General features: G+C 31.0%; 1 protein-coding gene across 1 annotated transcript in view; it reads right to left on the reverse strand.

The window, feature by feature from the left end:
- LOC145323925 (retinol dehydrogenase 12-like) overlaps nucleotides 1-15396 on the reverse strand; it is a 36187-nt gene extending 20791 nt beyond the window's left edge. The window contains exons 1-4 of the mRNA XM_080166528.1: nucleotides 15353-15396; nucleotides 14374-14444; nucleotides 13337-13437; nucleotides 45-111 (exon numbers count right to left, since the gene is read on the reverse strand). Coding sequence (XP_080022654.1) covers nucleotides 45-111; nucleotides 13337-13437; nucleotides 14374-14442 — 237 coding nt within the window. The 5' untranslated portion in view covers nucleotides 14443-14444; nucleotides 15353-15396. The remainder of the gene's footprint in view (nucleotides 1-44; nucleotides 112-13336; nucleotides 13438-14373; nucleotides 14445-15352) is intronic.
- Nucleotides 15397-15704: the final 308 nt, after the last annotated feature.

Here is a 15704-nt window from a genome sequence, read left to right on the forward strand (position 1 = left end):
GACGGATATTAATCGGTTTCGAAGCCATACTGAAAACATCCTACCTGAAATGACTCAGTGATACTGTCCATTATAAATCCAAAATCAAACTGAGGTTGATTTGTGTTTAAACTGAAACAAAAAAATAATGCAATAAAAAAAAAATTGACATTTTAATTTAAAAGAAACACATGATTAACAATTTACATATTTATTATGAAAAATATAATTTTTAAACTTTAGGGAATTGGAGCATAAAAAAATCAAGTGATAACTATAATCTTTTTGCCTTGTCCTTCTAAAATTTTTAAAATTAAAGTTTATAAACTGGCAATTTGGCAAAAAAATATCTTCATGTTTATAATTTACGGACAAATTAACTTTCAACGATTAATTGAGATTATAAATAATCTAGATACATATTCTCTAAATCAGCAGGTTAACAATGGAAGAAAATCCGGGCTATGACATTGGTTAAAAGTGTGTACAGATTAAACCTAACCTAACATTCATAAAAGCATCGAAAGCATTTGTGGTCCAAGTGCGATCTAAGGGGAAAACACCACAATTTAAAGAAAAAAACTAATTTTTGTTTTGTGTTTTTTGCAGGGATTAAAGGGATAAGACAATGACCGATAAATTGATATATATCCACAATAAAGATACACAAAATTACCTCTTTTGTAAATTACAATTAGTTGTTGAAATATTTGAACACTCAACTTAATGAGCCAACAAATAAAAATTCAATAAAAATCCCCAATCTGTAATAGTTTTTTTTTATGGATTATGGACATTTCCCCTTTATATGTATTGTGCTTCTAAAATAAATCTTTTTGTTGATTTTCTAATATCGTATATTTTTAAAAACTAAAAACCAATGACATGTGAAAAATCAGATAAGAAACAGGTCATTTTAAGCTAAGTATATTAAGTATATCTAAAATTCCTTTAAGTCCTTATTTTAGATTACTAAAATACATTTAATAAGTGGTTGTGGCATATTTTACACATTTAAAAATAAAACCTCTAGTGTGGGTCGGGAGGGGTTGTCTTTCGTTCCTTAATTATGACTATTTTAGTTAAACATGATTTAATTAGGTTCTGTTGTATTTAGTATTGGATAGCCCTGCAGGGTTAGGCCCGCAGTAGGGGCTAGACAGATGAAATTGAGGTATTGCAAAATTAAGTTAATTATCTGGTTAGGAAAAACATAATTTTTTAAAATAAGTTATGTTTAAATTGTACTATAGATTTAAAACTTTATAATCATTGCCAAAACGTCTAATTGATTTTGAAAATCAAACTTTCTATTATAGAGTTGCTACGCTTCCTAAACTGTACCTTTTGTATTAGATCGATAGGACAATATTAACATCAACATGTATAAATTAACAAAAAAAAGCTAACCAAAATAATTGTTTTAATTTTTTTCCCCCAATGGTAGTTGAATATCCACACATTTTCCCAATGGTAGCTGAGTATTCAAAAATGACCCCAATAGTAGCTGAATATCCACGTGGATACTCTCAGCTGGTATTGAGCCAAAATAAGATATAATTATTATATCCACTTGACTTTTTTATATTAATTCCTAGGAATATTAGGCATAAGCTTTATTGTTATTCTAAATTTGTTAATGTTCGTTTGTATGATTTGTCATTATTGTTTTTCTACAGATTCTTATACAAGTATATATTTAAATCCTCATAATAAAGAAACAGGATGTTTGTGTGCCTCTGTGTTTGTTTGTACCGAAGGATCTCGCTAACCGCTGAACCGATCGGGTTCTCCTTAACAGGGTAGCTTCTCATAGGTCCCGGGAAGGTTTATAACTATTTTCTTGGAGGGTGGGACACCCCCAACCCCCCCCCCCCAAAATGAAAACCCTTCCCCCCCAAAAAAAAAATTTTAAAATTTTTTTTATCTAAAGTTAAAAATTGGGGGTGGGGGCATCCCCCCCCCAAAAAAATTCTTTTTTAAATTTTTCTTTTAAAATATAAAATAAGAAATTGGGTGATCAAATTCGACTCTCCCCTCCTCAAGTGCCCCTAGAGGCCTCTAGGGGCGTAGCCGCTAGAGTATAAAATATAGACATCAATCAGACATGGTAATGTTTTATATTTATTCATCAATGCAATTAATCTTTTTTTATTGCCTATAAAAAAATGACGTCATACTGGCCTACCATTGGTCAATTAAAAATGTATACTGTCCTACCATTAGTAATTTAGTCTGTGTATTGGCCTATCATTGGTAATTTGTATTGTATGACGAAATAAAATTAATTTTGTTCTATCTTTACAATGATACTGTAATGTAATGATGCTGCAATGTTCTAACACAAAATAAATGATAGATTTTTAAATGTGATTTCTTTTCTTGAACACTGAACAGTAGCACCCATAACCCTTATTTTATGTTTTTTTAGAACTCTTTTCTAATCTATACGGGGGTTCTTATCCTTCAGGGCCCTAAACCTCTCCTAACCTTTACTTAAGATAACCTAACGTAATATAAGCATTGAAATATGTTTTTTTAAAAGGCCTGGATGCAATACGTAATGTAAACTTAAGTTTAGAGAAGAAAATCAGAGAGAGGCCACTGGGCTGTTTATTAAACTAGTCCCAAAAAATTTAAAATTAGGTTTTTTTATTCGTTGGCTTGTTAACTTTGAGAACTTTTATTTATTTTTGATTGGTTGGTTCATTTACTTTAAGTGTCAAGGCGTTTTTTTAACCCTTAATTAAAATCTACAAATTGGGGATGTACAACAATTTTTTTTACCATTGTCTTATCCCTTTAGATCCCTGGAAGAATATAGACGGATAATTGTTTCTTTGGATATTTACAAAGTGTAAGGAAAGCAAAACTTTATATAATACGCTTTGCATGTTATAAATATTTCATGGAGACAATTTGCTATTATGACAATCTCAGACAATCGAACAATAACAAATATGGAGTGGCAACGCAAGTATGTTATTTCATAAAGATGATTGAAGTCCCTCCACAGATTATTACGTAATACAATAGAATAGCTAATGAGAGGCCAGTACACACTGTAATTGACCATGGGTAAAACTTATGCTGGCCTCTCATTGGTTATTTTATCGTATGACGTCATAATCTGTTGAGGGACTTTAATCATCATCTTATTTCATTTTAATAAAGTATATAGTTGTTTCGCTAATTCCTTTGAGACAAATCATTTTAAAAAATTATTTTTCAAACAATCAAGTGAAGTATATCGGTAATGATTATAGAGTTGTTAACCTATATAAATTGTGTCTGAAATTACAAATAAATCTTTCAAGTTTGAAACTAATGGGACGCTTCTATGATGCATGAATCAACGAATAGAGCTATTTGCTGTATTAAACAAGGATAACAACATCCAAATAAGCGAAGCTTTAAATTAAAAGAAATTAATAACGAATAATAACACTTGTAGAGTGTCATATCTTAATAAACATAACTTTAATTTGTTAGACTAAACAAGATTAGACATAAATTTGTTGCAAAATTGCTTAAATACAGGATACTGTATAAGGATATACTTTCCTTTTTAGGTTTAGATTATAGTGATGTTTGTTTATAATATTAGACCCTGTTGTCCTGGGAATTATAAATCATAAAAAAAACAAATGAATAGAATAATCATATCATACAAAAGGTTGCTGTCAAAGAAGTTAAAAATCATCATGTTATAAATGGAGGTGCGGACTTTCTGGTAACGATTATAGAGTTGCAACGCTTCCTAAATTGTACATAACTATTTCAGGAATAATACTGCAGAGTTTGAAATCGATTGGACAATTCTAACATGCTTAAATTAACGGAAAGAGCTAACCATTGCGTACTCTCGGAACATGTCTATTATTGTCTATATTTTATCTGTCACTAAAAAAATTAAGAATTACAAAAATGATTTTTGAAAACTTGATATCGCGTATCAAGGCTCGCGTAAGACTAACAAGTGACGAGAATTTACTTTGCCATAAAAACATCTTTCATAGTATATTCTATATAGGCCTTTCTTACATTGCATTCCTAGGGTTATTTTATATTAAGGTATCACAGTAAAATTAGAATGCTACCACCTATATGGTGAACAAGAAAAAAGCCAAAGAAACAACTTTTATAAGTTTCCATGAAAAAAAGTTAATGTGTACATTGTTATCTTTAACCTGCTTCCCACAGGGGGGGAGGGGACATTGGTCTGTTTATTACACTAATCCCCAAAGTCTTATAATAACAGGTTTTTTTATTTGTTGGCTTAATAATCTTGGGGACTTTTTGACTTTTTTATTTTAATTGGTTGGTTCATTTAGTTGAGTTGTTTAAACGTTTCAACCACTAAACTACATAAGGGGTAATTTAGTGTATCATCATTTGGGATGTACATCAATTTATCGGCCTTTGTCTTATTCTTTAGATCCCTGTACCTCCCCCGAAAATTTCAAGCTTAGTTTTGTTTAATAGGTTTGTAATGTCCCAAGGATTAGACGGAATAATGAGGAATAATTTTAATCAATTTATCTACACCTATTCATACATCTCGTATCTCAATCTGGAATAAAATAGATTATTCTTATATCCCTATAAATCCCTGAAAAAAACGTCAACATCTCGCCTCTGCTATTCCAATGTATAAGAAGTATACATTTGATTTGGACAAAGTTCGCCAGAAAAAAAAATATTGCTATGTATATTCTACTAATGGATATTACACCAGATTTTCATGTTCTCTAATAAAATGAAACTTGCAGAGCACTCACAGAATGGTTTCTCCCTTCAACCCCTTTACCCATCAGCTATTATAAATGTTTAATTGTACGAATGTCCAATACGACCTCAATTTTTAGGGAATTTTACTTTTGCCCTTTTAAAGTGTCACTTTACTGTAGTCATGGTTTTTTTCTATAAAGGCTACTGTAATTTGTAGTTCAATTGCACCGTCTAAGACGTCTCAGTCAAGGAGCTTGATTCAATAATTCGCTACTAATCGCTGGCGAATGCGTTAAATTACTACGCAAACTGACCCCCTCCATCTCCCCCCCCCCCCAAATAATCGCAAGATCATCATGTGTATTAGTTAGTGGTGCTCTACTTAATAACGTTTCCCAAATTTTTTAGAGTTTAAAAATAGCATATTATTATTAATTTTATAAAAAAAATTAAAGTAATGCTATTGAAAACTGCTATACGTCCATTTTAAACATGTTGATTTTTTTTACTATTTCAACAACAAATTTTATGTAATCTAATTATCCGATTGATCTGATTTTTGATATACTGATTCCTGGAACAACAAAACTCAATGTTATAAGCGAAACAACTCTATAATCAAGTTCTAAAATGTAAGTATGTCCATAAACATTATACTGTATCAAGCTGTTTTTCAACAAATTTTTAATTTAGCTTCGACTCTTATACATCTATATTCTGATTATTCAGTTCTAACACTATACAAGTGTTAATGTCCGTTTGTCCTACCGTTTCAGTGCTTCGTTTTTATGGATGTTGTCATCCTTGTTCTAACAATATGCAAATCCCCCGGCCTTTTAGGAAATAACTTGTAAAAATCCTTAGGGGTGGAAAGAATTTGTATTATTTTTTTTACTTTCTACTTAGTCTCTATAAAATATTCAAAATGGTAAGATATATATTTTTCAATTGTTATTTTTATTATCACTAACGGCTTCGCCCCTAGCCTCTAGGGGCTTTGCCCCAAGAGGTAATTCAAAAAGAAATAAAAGAAAAAAATTCTGGTGCTGCTAATTTTTTGTAAAGTAGTTTCCCCAGAAAATTTTTTTTTGAGGAGAGGGGAAATTTTCATTTTTTTAAATAGCTGACATAAATAGCGGACAGACATACAGACAGACATCAAGCTACTTTGTATTATAGATAGCTGAAACTAATTATCTATTAGACTGGTTAAACTATGAATAAGATTAGAAAAGTTGTTTTTCTATTTATAAATATCCTAGTATTAGTAGATGTAAATTAGTAAGGTTGGTTTTGTCTGTAGCTACCAAACCGATTGAGTTCTCCATTTTAGGTAAGCCCAACATAGGTCCCAGAATGTTTTTTGGTTATTTTATCTTTATCTTTTTATCTTAGGATGGTTTAGGGCCATTTTTCTGCCTTTTATACCCCCTTTGAATATTAGGCCCCTAGGAGCTAGGTAACACTAACTAGTTTATTAATATAGTAAACTTAAAACTTGAAGTATAATAATATTAGCTATTTTTGTAGCTTCAAACATTGACAGACCGAAGGCAACACCTTAATTCCAAGCCATGCGTATTCACGTGAGAGTATTTACGAGAATATATTATTGAATACACTATTCAGTGTCCACATAATATGACCAATTTTTTAACAAACAATAAATGTTTTAAAATCAGCCAATTGATTAAAGAATGCCAATGATGTGAAAAACCTAAATAACCTTTTTGATATATTTCTAATTTCTCCTATTTTATGAAAATTTGCAATTCTTAAAAATTGTATTTACTATTTTGAATGGGCATACACAACAAAGCAATATATGAAACCATATTGATATTGGCCTACTACACATAGTACTCAGAGAGAAAGAGATAATTGTGTATTCCAAGTTCATTGTCGTGTACCTTTATCCCTGATATTACTATTACATTTAATCAGGGATCTAAAGGGATAAGACAATGGCCAATAAATTGATGCAAATCCCAAACAATGATAAACAATATTCCCTCTTCTGTAGAATTAGATTACAATTATTGGTTGAAATGTTTTGACACTCAAGCAATCAAAATTCAAAGTTGTTGAACCAACAAATAAGAAAACGTTATTCAAAACTTTGGGAACTAATGCATTACACAGCCCAATGTCTCCTCCCTCCCTGACAAGCAATACTACTTCAAGAAATTGTATAGATGCTGAGGGGGCTACTTATTGATGTTTCTATAGTAATTTGGAAATGGGTTACAACCACAATTACTTTTGCCAGGAAAAATATACAAATTGCCTAAAATTGCCAATTAAGAAGAAAGGGTTAATTATTTGCAGCGAGGCTACTCTGTAATTCATTTTGTTCTATGTATGTAGCCATCATTTGGGAGTTTCTGTTGAAGATCAGATAGAGAGTGGACAATGGTCTGTTTATTACACTAGTCCCCAATGTTTTATAACATCGTTTCAACCAGGAAAACCTGTCAACGTCTTTTATCACTTGTAATCTTATAAACTGTACAAAGCTATTTCTCACCAAAAAAGCTAAAAGAAATTGTACAATTTGTTCATTTGCAATCCTAATAATTTTATTGTTGAATTTTATATAACTTTTTCGAAGGTAACAGAGAGAGAGGGGGAAAATGGGCTGTTTATTACACCAGTTCCCAATGTTTTATATTAACGCTGTCTTATTCGTTGGCTTACAAACTTTGGGGACTTTAGTGAGTTTTGATTTGCTTGCTTCCTTAAGTTGAGAGTTCAAACATTTCAACCAAGAAAACCTGTCAACGTCTTATATAAATGTTCAAATGCCTCTAGACAAAATATTTTGCACGCCCGTATCCTGAGTAAAAGATCACTTGTTTTCTTACAAACTGTACAAAGCTATTCTCACCAAAAAAACTAAAAGAAATTGTACAATTTGTTCTTTTGCAATCCTAATAATAATCGAAGGTAACAGAGAGAGAGAGAGGGGAAAATGGGCTGTTTATTTCACCAGTCCCCAATGTTTTATAACAATGTTTTCTTATTCGTTAGCTTAGCAACTATGGGGACCTTGGTGAATTTTGATTTGGTTGCTTTATTAAGTTGAGTGTTCAAACGTTTCAACCAGGAAAACATGCAAACGTCTTTTATAAATGTTCAAATGCCTCTAGACAAAATATTTTGCACGCCCGTATCCTGAGTAAAAGATCACTTGTATTCCTAAAAACTGTACAAAGATATTTCTCACCAAAACATGCTTGAAAATTGTACAATTTTGTTCTTTTGCAATCCTAATAATTTTATAGTTGATTTTTAAATATAACTCTTTCGAAGGTAACAGAGATAAAGAGAGAGGGGAAAATGGGCTGTTTATTACACCAGTCCTCAATGTTTTATAACAACGTTTTCTTAGCAACATTGAGAATCTTGGTGAATTTTGATTTGGTTGCTTCATTAAGTTGAGTGCTCAAACATTTCAACCAGGTAAAATGTCAACGTCTTATATAAATGTTCAAATGTTCAACCCCCCAGACAAATTAGAGTCAAAGATCACTTGTTTGTATTCTTATAAAACTGTACAAAGCTATTTCCCACCAAAAAATGCAAAAACAATTGCACAATTTTGTTCTTTTGTAACCCTAATAATTGTATAGTTGATTTTCATATACAAGTTGTCTCAAAAAAACTGAGCTTTTAGGTTTTGGGAAACAACCAGTATTATTATGAAAAAAATAATTATGTATTCTTATTCTATATAATATGGACGAATATTATAAAAGGTGCTTTTCAATGTTTCTTAAAACAACAGCTCTTTTAAGAGCTTAAAGAATTTAAAATGTACATATGTGTTGCTTTATTCTTCTTGAATTTAGGGCTATAACATTCAACTAAAATCTTATTTTACTTGAAAAACAAAATTGTAGCATGCACAATGAAATATTCTAATAATTACATTTAACACATTATTTAATAATGCTTTTTTAAAAGAATAAATAGCTAATTTTATTTTTGCTTTAATTATGATTTATGATTCAAAGATGATAGTATTAATGGTTCTCATATTCGCTACTCCTCCCCCCTCCCCTTTTATTCTCGTAATCTCTTTTGATTGACAGCTGTGACAAATTAACCTCATATAACATAAGTTAAAGCACTTTTAATGACTTTTTAAAAATAACATAACTTGCTTATTTTTTAAGATATTGGAATGAAATAAAAAGTATCTTGTTTGATTTATCAATGTGCACAGTATTAAAAGAGATTTTTAAATAAAATCACTTTGCCATAGAGAAATAGAAAAAAAACAAAATTCTAAAGAACAAAAACAAACTCCATGAATCCAAAAAAAAGAAAATATGTAAAAAATCTCAAATAGGGACATTGATTCAAACTTTTGTTACTTCAATATTGTACATTTCGAACAATATGTTGCATCATAAATAAGTTAACTGAATCTAATTTTTATCACAGATCATGCATTTTACAGCCACATTTTTAAAGGTATCGAAAAACACCTTAAGTAAAAGTTATGTACATTTTTACAGGGCATATTGACCTTTGATTATTTTTTTCATGCTACTTCTTGCTGATTCCCAAAACTGGAAAAAAAAAATTTTTGAGATACCGTGCATGTAATACTCTCTGAAGGTAACAGAGAGAGGTGGGAAAATGGGCTGTTTATTATACTAGTACCCAAATTTTCAACAAGGATAACCTGTCAACGTTTTATATAAATGTTTAAATGTTCAATCCTCTAGACAAATCAAAGTCAAAGATCACTTGTATTCTTAAATAAACTGTACAAAACTATTTTCTATCAAAATATACCCAAAAAATTTATAAATTTTGTTTTTTTTGTAAGGCTAATAATTTTATAGTTGATTTTTATACATATAACTCTCTCGAAGGTAACAGATGGAGAGGGGGGAAAATGGGCTGCTTTTTACACTAATACCCAAAGTTTTATATTAACGCTTTCTTATTCGTTGGCTTAACAACATTAGGGGCTTTTGATTTGTTGGTTAATTGAGTTGAATGTTCAAACATTTTAATCACTAACTTTAATCTACATAAGAGATAATTTTGTGTATCATCATTGTTGATGTACATCAAATTGATTGTCCATTAAGTGTCCATTGTCTTAACCCTTTAGACCCCTAAATTAAATATAGTCAATTGATTTTTCTTTTTTTTAACCCTCTACAAAAAAGGGATCTTGGACAAAGTAGCTTCGGACAAAGTAGCTTCAGACAAAGTAGCTTCGAACAAAGTAGCTTCAGGACAAAGTAGCTTTAGGACAAAGTAGCTTCAGAACAAAGTAGTCTCCTAAGGAAAGTAGCCTTCACTGTTAATAAAGGTCATGGCCGCAGCGCTCGGCCCCCTGGCCTGCCTAGCCGTGGGCGCTCGACCCCCTAGCCTATAACCTAACCTAACCTAACCAAAAAATTATAAAAATGTTATTAAAACTTTAAAAACAATATAAAAATTTGTAAAAATATTTCAACACTTTTTGCAAAATCCACGAAATTCTTAACCACCTATTTATTATCAGTTGATGAAGTGTTCTGAGGCTAACATAGGTTAGTTTATATTTTGCCAATCATTTTAAACAGCTTAGCACCTGTTGTACATAATATTATCCCTGTTACATTATATTTAAGACTATAAAATAATTTATTACGCAATACTAATGTTGGTGATTCCTTCGACAATAAAATACAAACATTAAATAATAAATTAAGCTTGGTTGCAAAAGAATTGCATTGAACTCTATATAGAGAATCAATATTGCGCTAGGCACATCCTAATAATAAAGTAAAAGGATGTTTGTCTATATGGCTATCCTATACAGGGTAGCTTCTCATAGGTCCTTGGAAGATTTATAACTATGTATTTTGAGCAAGGTTACCACCACTAGACGTGTAACTAAAAATACACTTTTTCAAATTTAAATCTTCTGCTGACCTAAAAAGTTACTTCAGTGGCCTAGAAATATATGTACACAATTTTATCCTCATCTCTACTGGCCAACTAGCGCCAGGATTCTAAAAAAAAACGATAACGGTAGCACGGCGGTTTCAACAATTTCTCATCAATGTGCAGGTCTTTAGCTCTTCTGCATATTTTAAATTAAACATAAAAGGCCAAAGATATGATATTCAAATCATCTTATGTCAAAGTTTACTCAACAACTAGCGCCAGTCGGTTTTCTAAAAAAATGGTGAAAATTGTGGCAAAAAAGACATCGCTAGCGCTAGTCTCGGTTCAAAGATAACACAACATACTTTTGACACAAAATTCTTCATAAAAGGATGTGGGACAAAGAGGAAAAGAAACATAAATCATAATCTTGGGAAAATAATTTCAAAAGTGGCATCATAATGCAATGAACCTTTTGAACCAATGAAACTCGTCATCACCTCATTATTGTTTACAAAGAAACAGACGTAATTATATATTGGGCGAAAAAGGAAGAACACATCATAAGAAGCGAAGCACCAAAAAATCATAAAATGAACTAATTGACAAAGTGAGATATAAAGCGGGTATTCAATTGTCGTAAAACAGAACATGAAAAACTCAAAGAAATCCAATACTGTAAAGTCTGTTAGTTTTTTACTTGTTTAATTATATATTTGGCCATAATTCTGTCAAAAATGCTTTTAAAACAGACTTTTTTCGACCTAAAACTAGATACTAAAACAGTTCTTTAAAAGTCCAATTAATTAGATTCGTGATTTCATGGAAAACTAATGAAAATGTTTAAAATAAGCAAAATCTCCTTTTTAAACTTTTCCCTCATTTTTAAAGTTTGATTCTGTTCAATTAACTCTTATATATTATTCTTGTCCGTCTATATGTATGTTTTACTGTTTATAAATTATAAATCTAATATATCTTGGTTGCTATTTAAGATAGATAGCTGATTTATTCTTAGATTAGTTAACAAAATATGTTTTTTCTTGTTTATAAGTATGTATGTTGGTCTGAATATATGCAAGATTTTCCTGTCTGTCTGTCTGACTATCTGTCTGCTTTTTTAGCTGTTTATTTTGCTGTGTTAATATTCCTGATACTGGCTGATATTCAAAGACCCGGGTTGGAAACATACAGTTATTTAACCTCTTTTCACTCTAGTGTCTTACTTTAACGGAAAGAGATTAAAAGTGTTTGGTGAAATAGCACAAAAAGTGACATAGTACGTCTTTATAGGTATGCCATTCACATATAGATAATATAGAGACATAATCAGCCAATAGCATAACATTTGAAGAACAACTTGGCTTTAAAATAAGATAACGCTTTTCTTTGGTAAATTATATCGTGCAAAGATTTGTTTCCTAGTATAGTGTGAAGCACATGAAAAAAACCTATAATAAGTTGTATTCCTTAGGATAAAAATAATTTTCTAGAAATTATATCTTTAAAATAATTCGTCGCTTGTATTAATTGAAAGGCAAAAAAAGCAGTTGGGCCTTCTAGATATATCATATCTATTTCTGCGAGATTTATATGGTAAGAGTATTTTCTGACATTAAAAATGCACTAGGAGAATGGATATATTATTACTTGGATTTTACTACAGATTTTCATTTTCTCTAATAAAGTGAAACTCATAGCTGACTAAAATAAAGCATCATTCATCCCCTCCCCTCTTACTGGATGAAAGAACTGACCAATAAATTATGTACATGTTAGTAACCAAAATTGAAAGAAAAAAAATTTCCCCTGTCATAATATCCACGTATATTTTATATTCATATACTAGGAGATAAAGATACTTTATGACTGTTCTGTAAGAATAGGTAGAAACGATAACAAGAATGACAACATCTATAAAAATCTACAATATAAATAAACAACGCGTTTATGAATTGTATCATAAGAAATATTGTTCTTTAAAAGGCCATATATCATGTGCTATTGATTAGGGAATTGCTACGCCTTCATGATTCTATCATACTGTTACAAGAACCTTAATGTCTAGTTTAAAATTAAAAGGATATTTCTAGTATGCCTAAAATTAACGATAAGAACTATCTGTTGCAGACGTGCGGATCGACCCAGATTGTAGAAAAGCTTTGTTTATGAAAAGGTATTTCAATATACTCTTAGTTTTAAATCATAGGTTTTTTTTGTACTATTCAAGATTTTTCCATATAAATCTTTACATAAAAGTAACAGAATGACTATGTGTTTTGTGTTAGTGTTTGTCTGTTTAATAAACGCTAAACCAATATGGTTCTCCTAATCCTTCACAGTTTGTTTATAGACAATCCCAACCATTCACAGTTAGGACGTCCACACAAAGGTCGTGAAATCAAAGGACTGGTTTTCTGTCGCGTAACCAAATACCCAACGGGCGAATGGACCCTCTGCTCCTCTACTCTAATGGTAAATCAAAAGAGGGGGCTGTTTATTACACTTGTCCCTAAAGTTTTATCATAAGGTTTTCTTATTCGTTGGCTTAACAGCTTTAAGGACTTTTTAAAAATTTTGATTAGTTGCTTTATCAATTTTAGTGTTCAAACGTTTCAAACACTAATTGTAATCTACACAAGGGGTAATTTTGTGTAGCATCATTTGGGATGAACATCAAATTATCAGCCGTTGTCTTATCCCTTTAGATCCCTGTGATATATCTGACCTATGAGTCCAGTTGAAAGGAACTGGAGGCTGCTGAAGTTGTTGGCCATTCTGAGGCCCTTGTAGTTGCTGTCCACTCAAGTTGCTCATCTGGTTATACGCCTAAAAAGACAAGATAACATTCTTTCTCGTATTCATTCAAATCCGGTGGATAGGAACCGGTTCTCATCCATACGAAAAAACTATGTCTAGAAACGTATTATATCCAGCTTTCTACGAATATAAAAATGTACAATCAAAAGATTAAAACAAGTTTTTTAGCCAGTGTTTTCGGCACCTCGGGGCTAAAAAACTAGTTTTAATCTTTTATTTGTACATTCTATATCCGCGGAAAGCCGTTTATAATACAATGCGAGAAATAACTATTAAATTCTTTCTCTCCAAGTGGCTATAAAGCACTAAATCCCCATCCCATTATATATAAAATAAATTGAAAATAAAAGTTGGTAGTTTTTGCAATGATTTTAGTATTAATACTTTCTAATATAAAAGTTACAGGATATGTGTGTCTGTCTGTCTACAACAACAAAATTTCTTAACTCTGATCACGTGATCAGAAATGGATCTTTTACAGTAAAGCTTCTTAGATAAAGGAAAGTTTTATATTTATATAAAGGATATCTCAACCAATCAAAGACAACCACCCCCTGATAAAAAAATGAAGAAAAAAAATCGTCCCCTACAAAGATTTTGTTTTACCTTTTACTTCTAAAACTAAAACCCTACTCCCAAACCCTTAAGTGACCCTAGAGGCTACTAGTCAACTATAATCTATATCCTATAATATAAAGTAATAGGTTTTTTTTTTGTCTTTAGCGAATTATCTCGCTAACCACTGAACCGATATGGTTCTTCTTTACAGTGAAGCCTCTTATAGGCTCTGCGAGGGTTTTAGGCTATTTAATTTGTTTCAAATAAGTCTGGGTATGGTTTTAGGCTATTTTTGTGCCCTCCGAATATAGAGCCCCTAGATGCTAGAGCGCAGCGGCTAGTATTTTAAATAAAGTAGCATAGCTATACTATAACTTGATGTCTTGCCTGTATTTGAGTCTGACGTCTACTCAAGTTTTCTTGCCACTCCTCCAACATTTCAATCATCTTGGCCATGACTTATACAAAAAAAGGTGGACTGAAAATCACACTGGTACACAAAGTTTTTTTTTATTATTCGTTGGCATAGAAATTATTTCTACTTTAATTAAATATTGATAAGTTGGTTTCAAATAGTACACTGTAAAAAATAATTTTTTCATTTAGTATCAATTGATACGCTGGGGCTGTATTAGACCTGTACCCGTAAGTGTGCTGTATTAACAAAATGAATATATAACACCATGTAGTACTATATACCGTAATAACTATTACTATACAGAGATATTAGGTTTTTAGTATCAATTCTTACCCTACAGAGTAACAAAAGTTACAAATCAGAGTATTAAAACTTCCTTCTAGCGTATTGAATTTTATTCCATAGAGAGTATTAGATGATACTATAAAATGCACATTCTTTATTTAGTAATACATATTACTCCATAGAACACTAAGTAATACTCAATACAGTATTGGAATCTTCCTTATATCGTAATGAGGTTTTTTTGCTAGAACGTATGGGATGATGCTATACAGTTATGAAATGAATATATAGTATTACCTGATGCTAAATTTTTTTTTATTTTTAACAGTGTAGTGTAAAAACTTTTCAACTAATACTTTAATTATACAGAAGGGTTAATTTTGTTAATCAGTAATGTGGATTTAACGTCTATTGAGCGAGATCTTAATGAACAGATCAATATCGCCACGTCAGCTTTCTGTGGATATTAAAATTAAAAAATATGTATAAGTTTAAAACCAGTTTCATTAGCTTCGGGAGGCCGAAGGGCAGGGCTAACAAAACAGGTATTAGTTAATGGTTTTATTTTAATATTTGTAGAAAATTGTTTGCAATACGATGCTAGACCCGGTTCTAATCCAGCGGATTTATCAGTTTCAAAGCTTTATTGGAAATAGATTTTACCTTTTTATTTTCAATTTATGCTAACAATATAAAAGCTTTTTCTCAACTGTGTAAAAAATATTTCTCATGAGAAGCCAATTTTGACTATATGAAGGCAAGAAGGGAGGGAACATTTAACTGTTTTTACATTTTCTTATTCGTTGACTTAAAAACTTTAGGCATATAGATGGCACATTTCAACCATAAATCTTAACCAACGAAAGGGATAATTTTGTGTATTATCATTAGCAATATACATCAATTTATCGACCATTGTCTTATCCTTTTGGATCCCTGATATAAAGGACAAACAGAAAGAACCCATATTAATATTGATCCTGTATTTAATTTCAGTATTATTATAGTTTTTCGC

This window comes from Acartia tonsa, chromosome 7 (genome assembly GCF_053477335.1).
Source record: "Acartia tonsa isolate MP-2025a chromosome 7, ASM5347733v1, whole genome shotgun sequence".
In the NCBI taxonomy this organism is placed as follows: Eukaryota; Metazoa; Arthropoda; class Copepoda; order Calanoida; family Acartiidae; genus Acartia; species Acartia tonsa.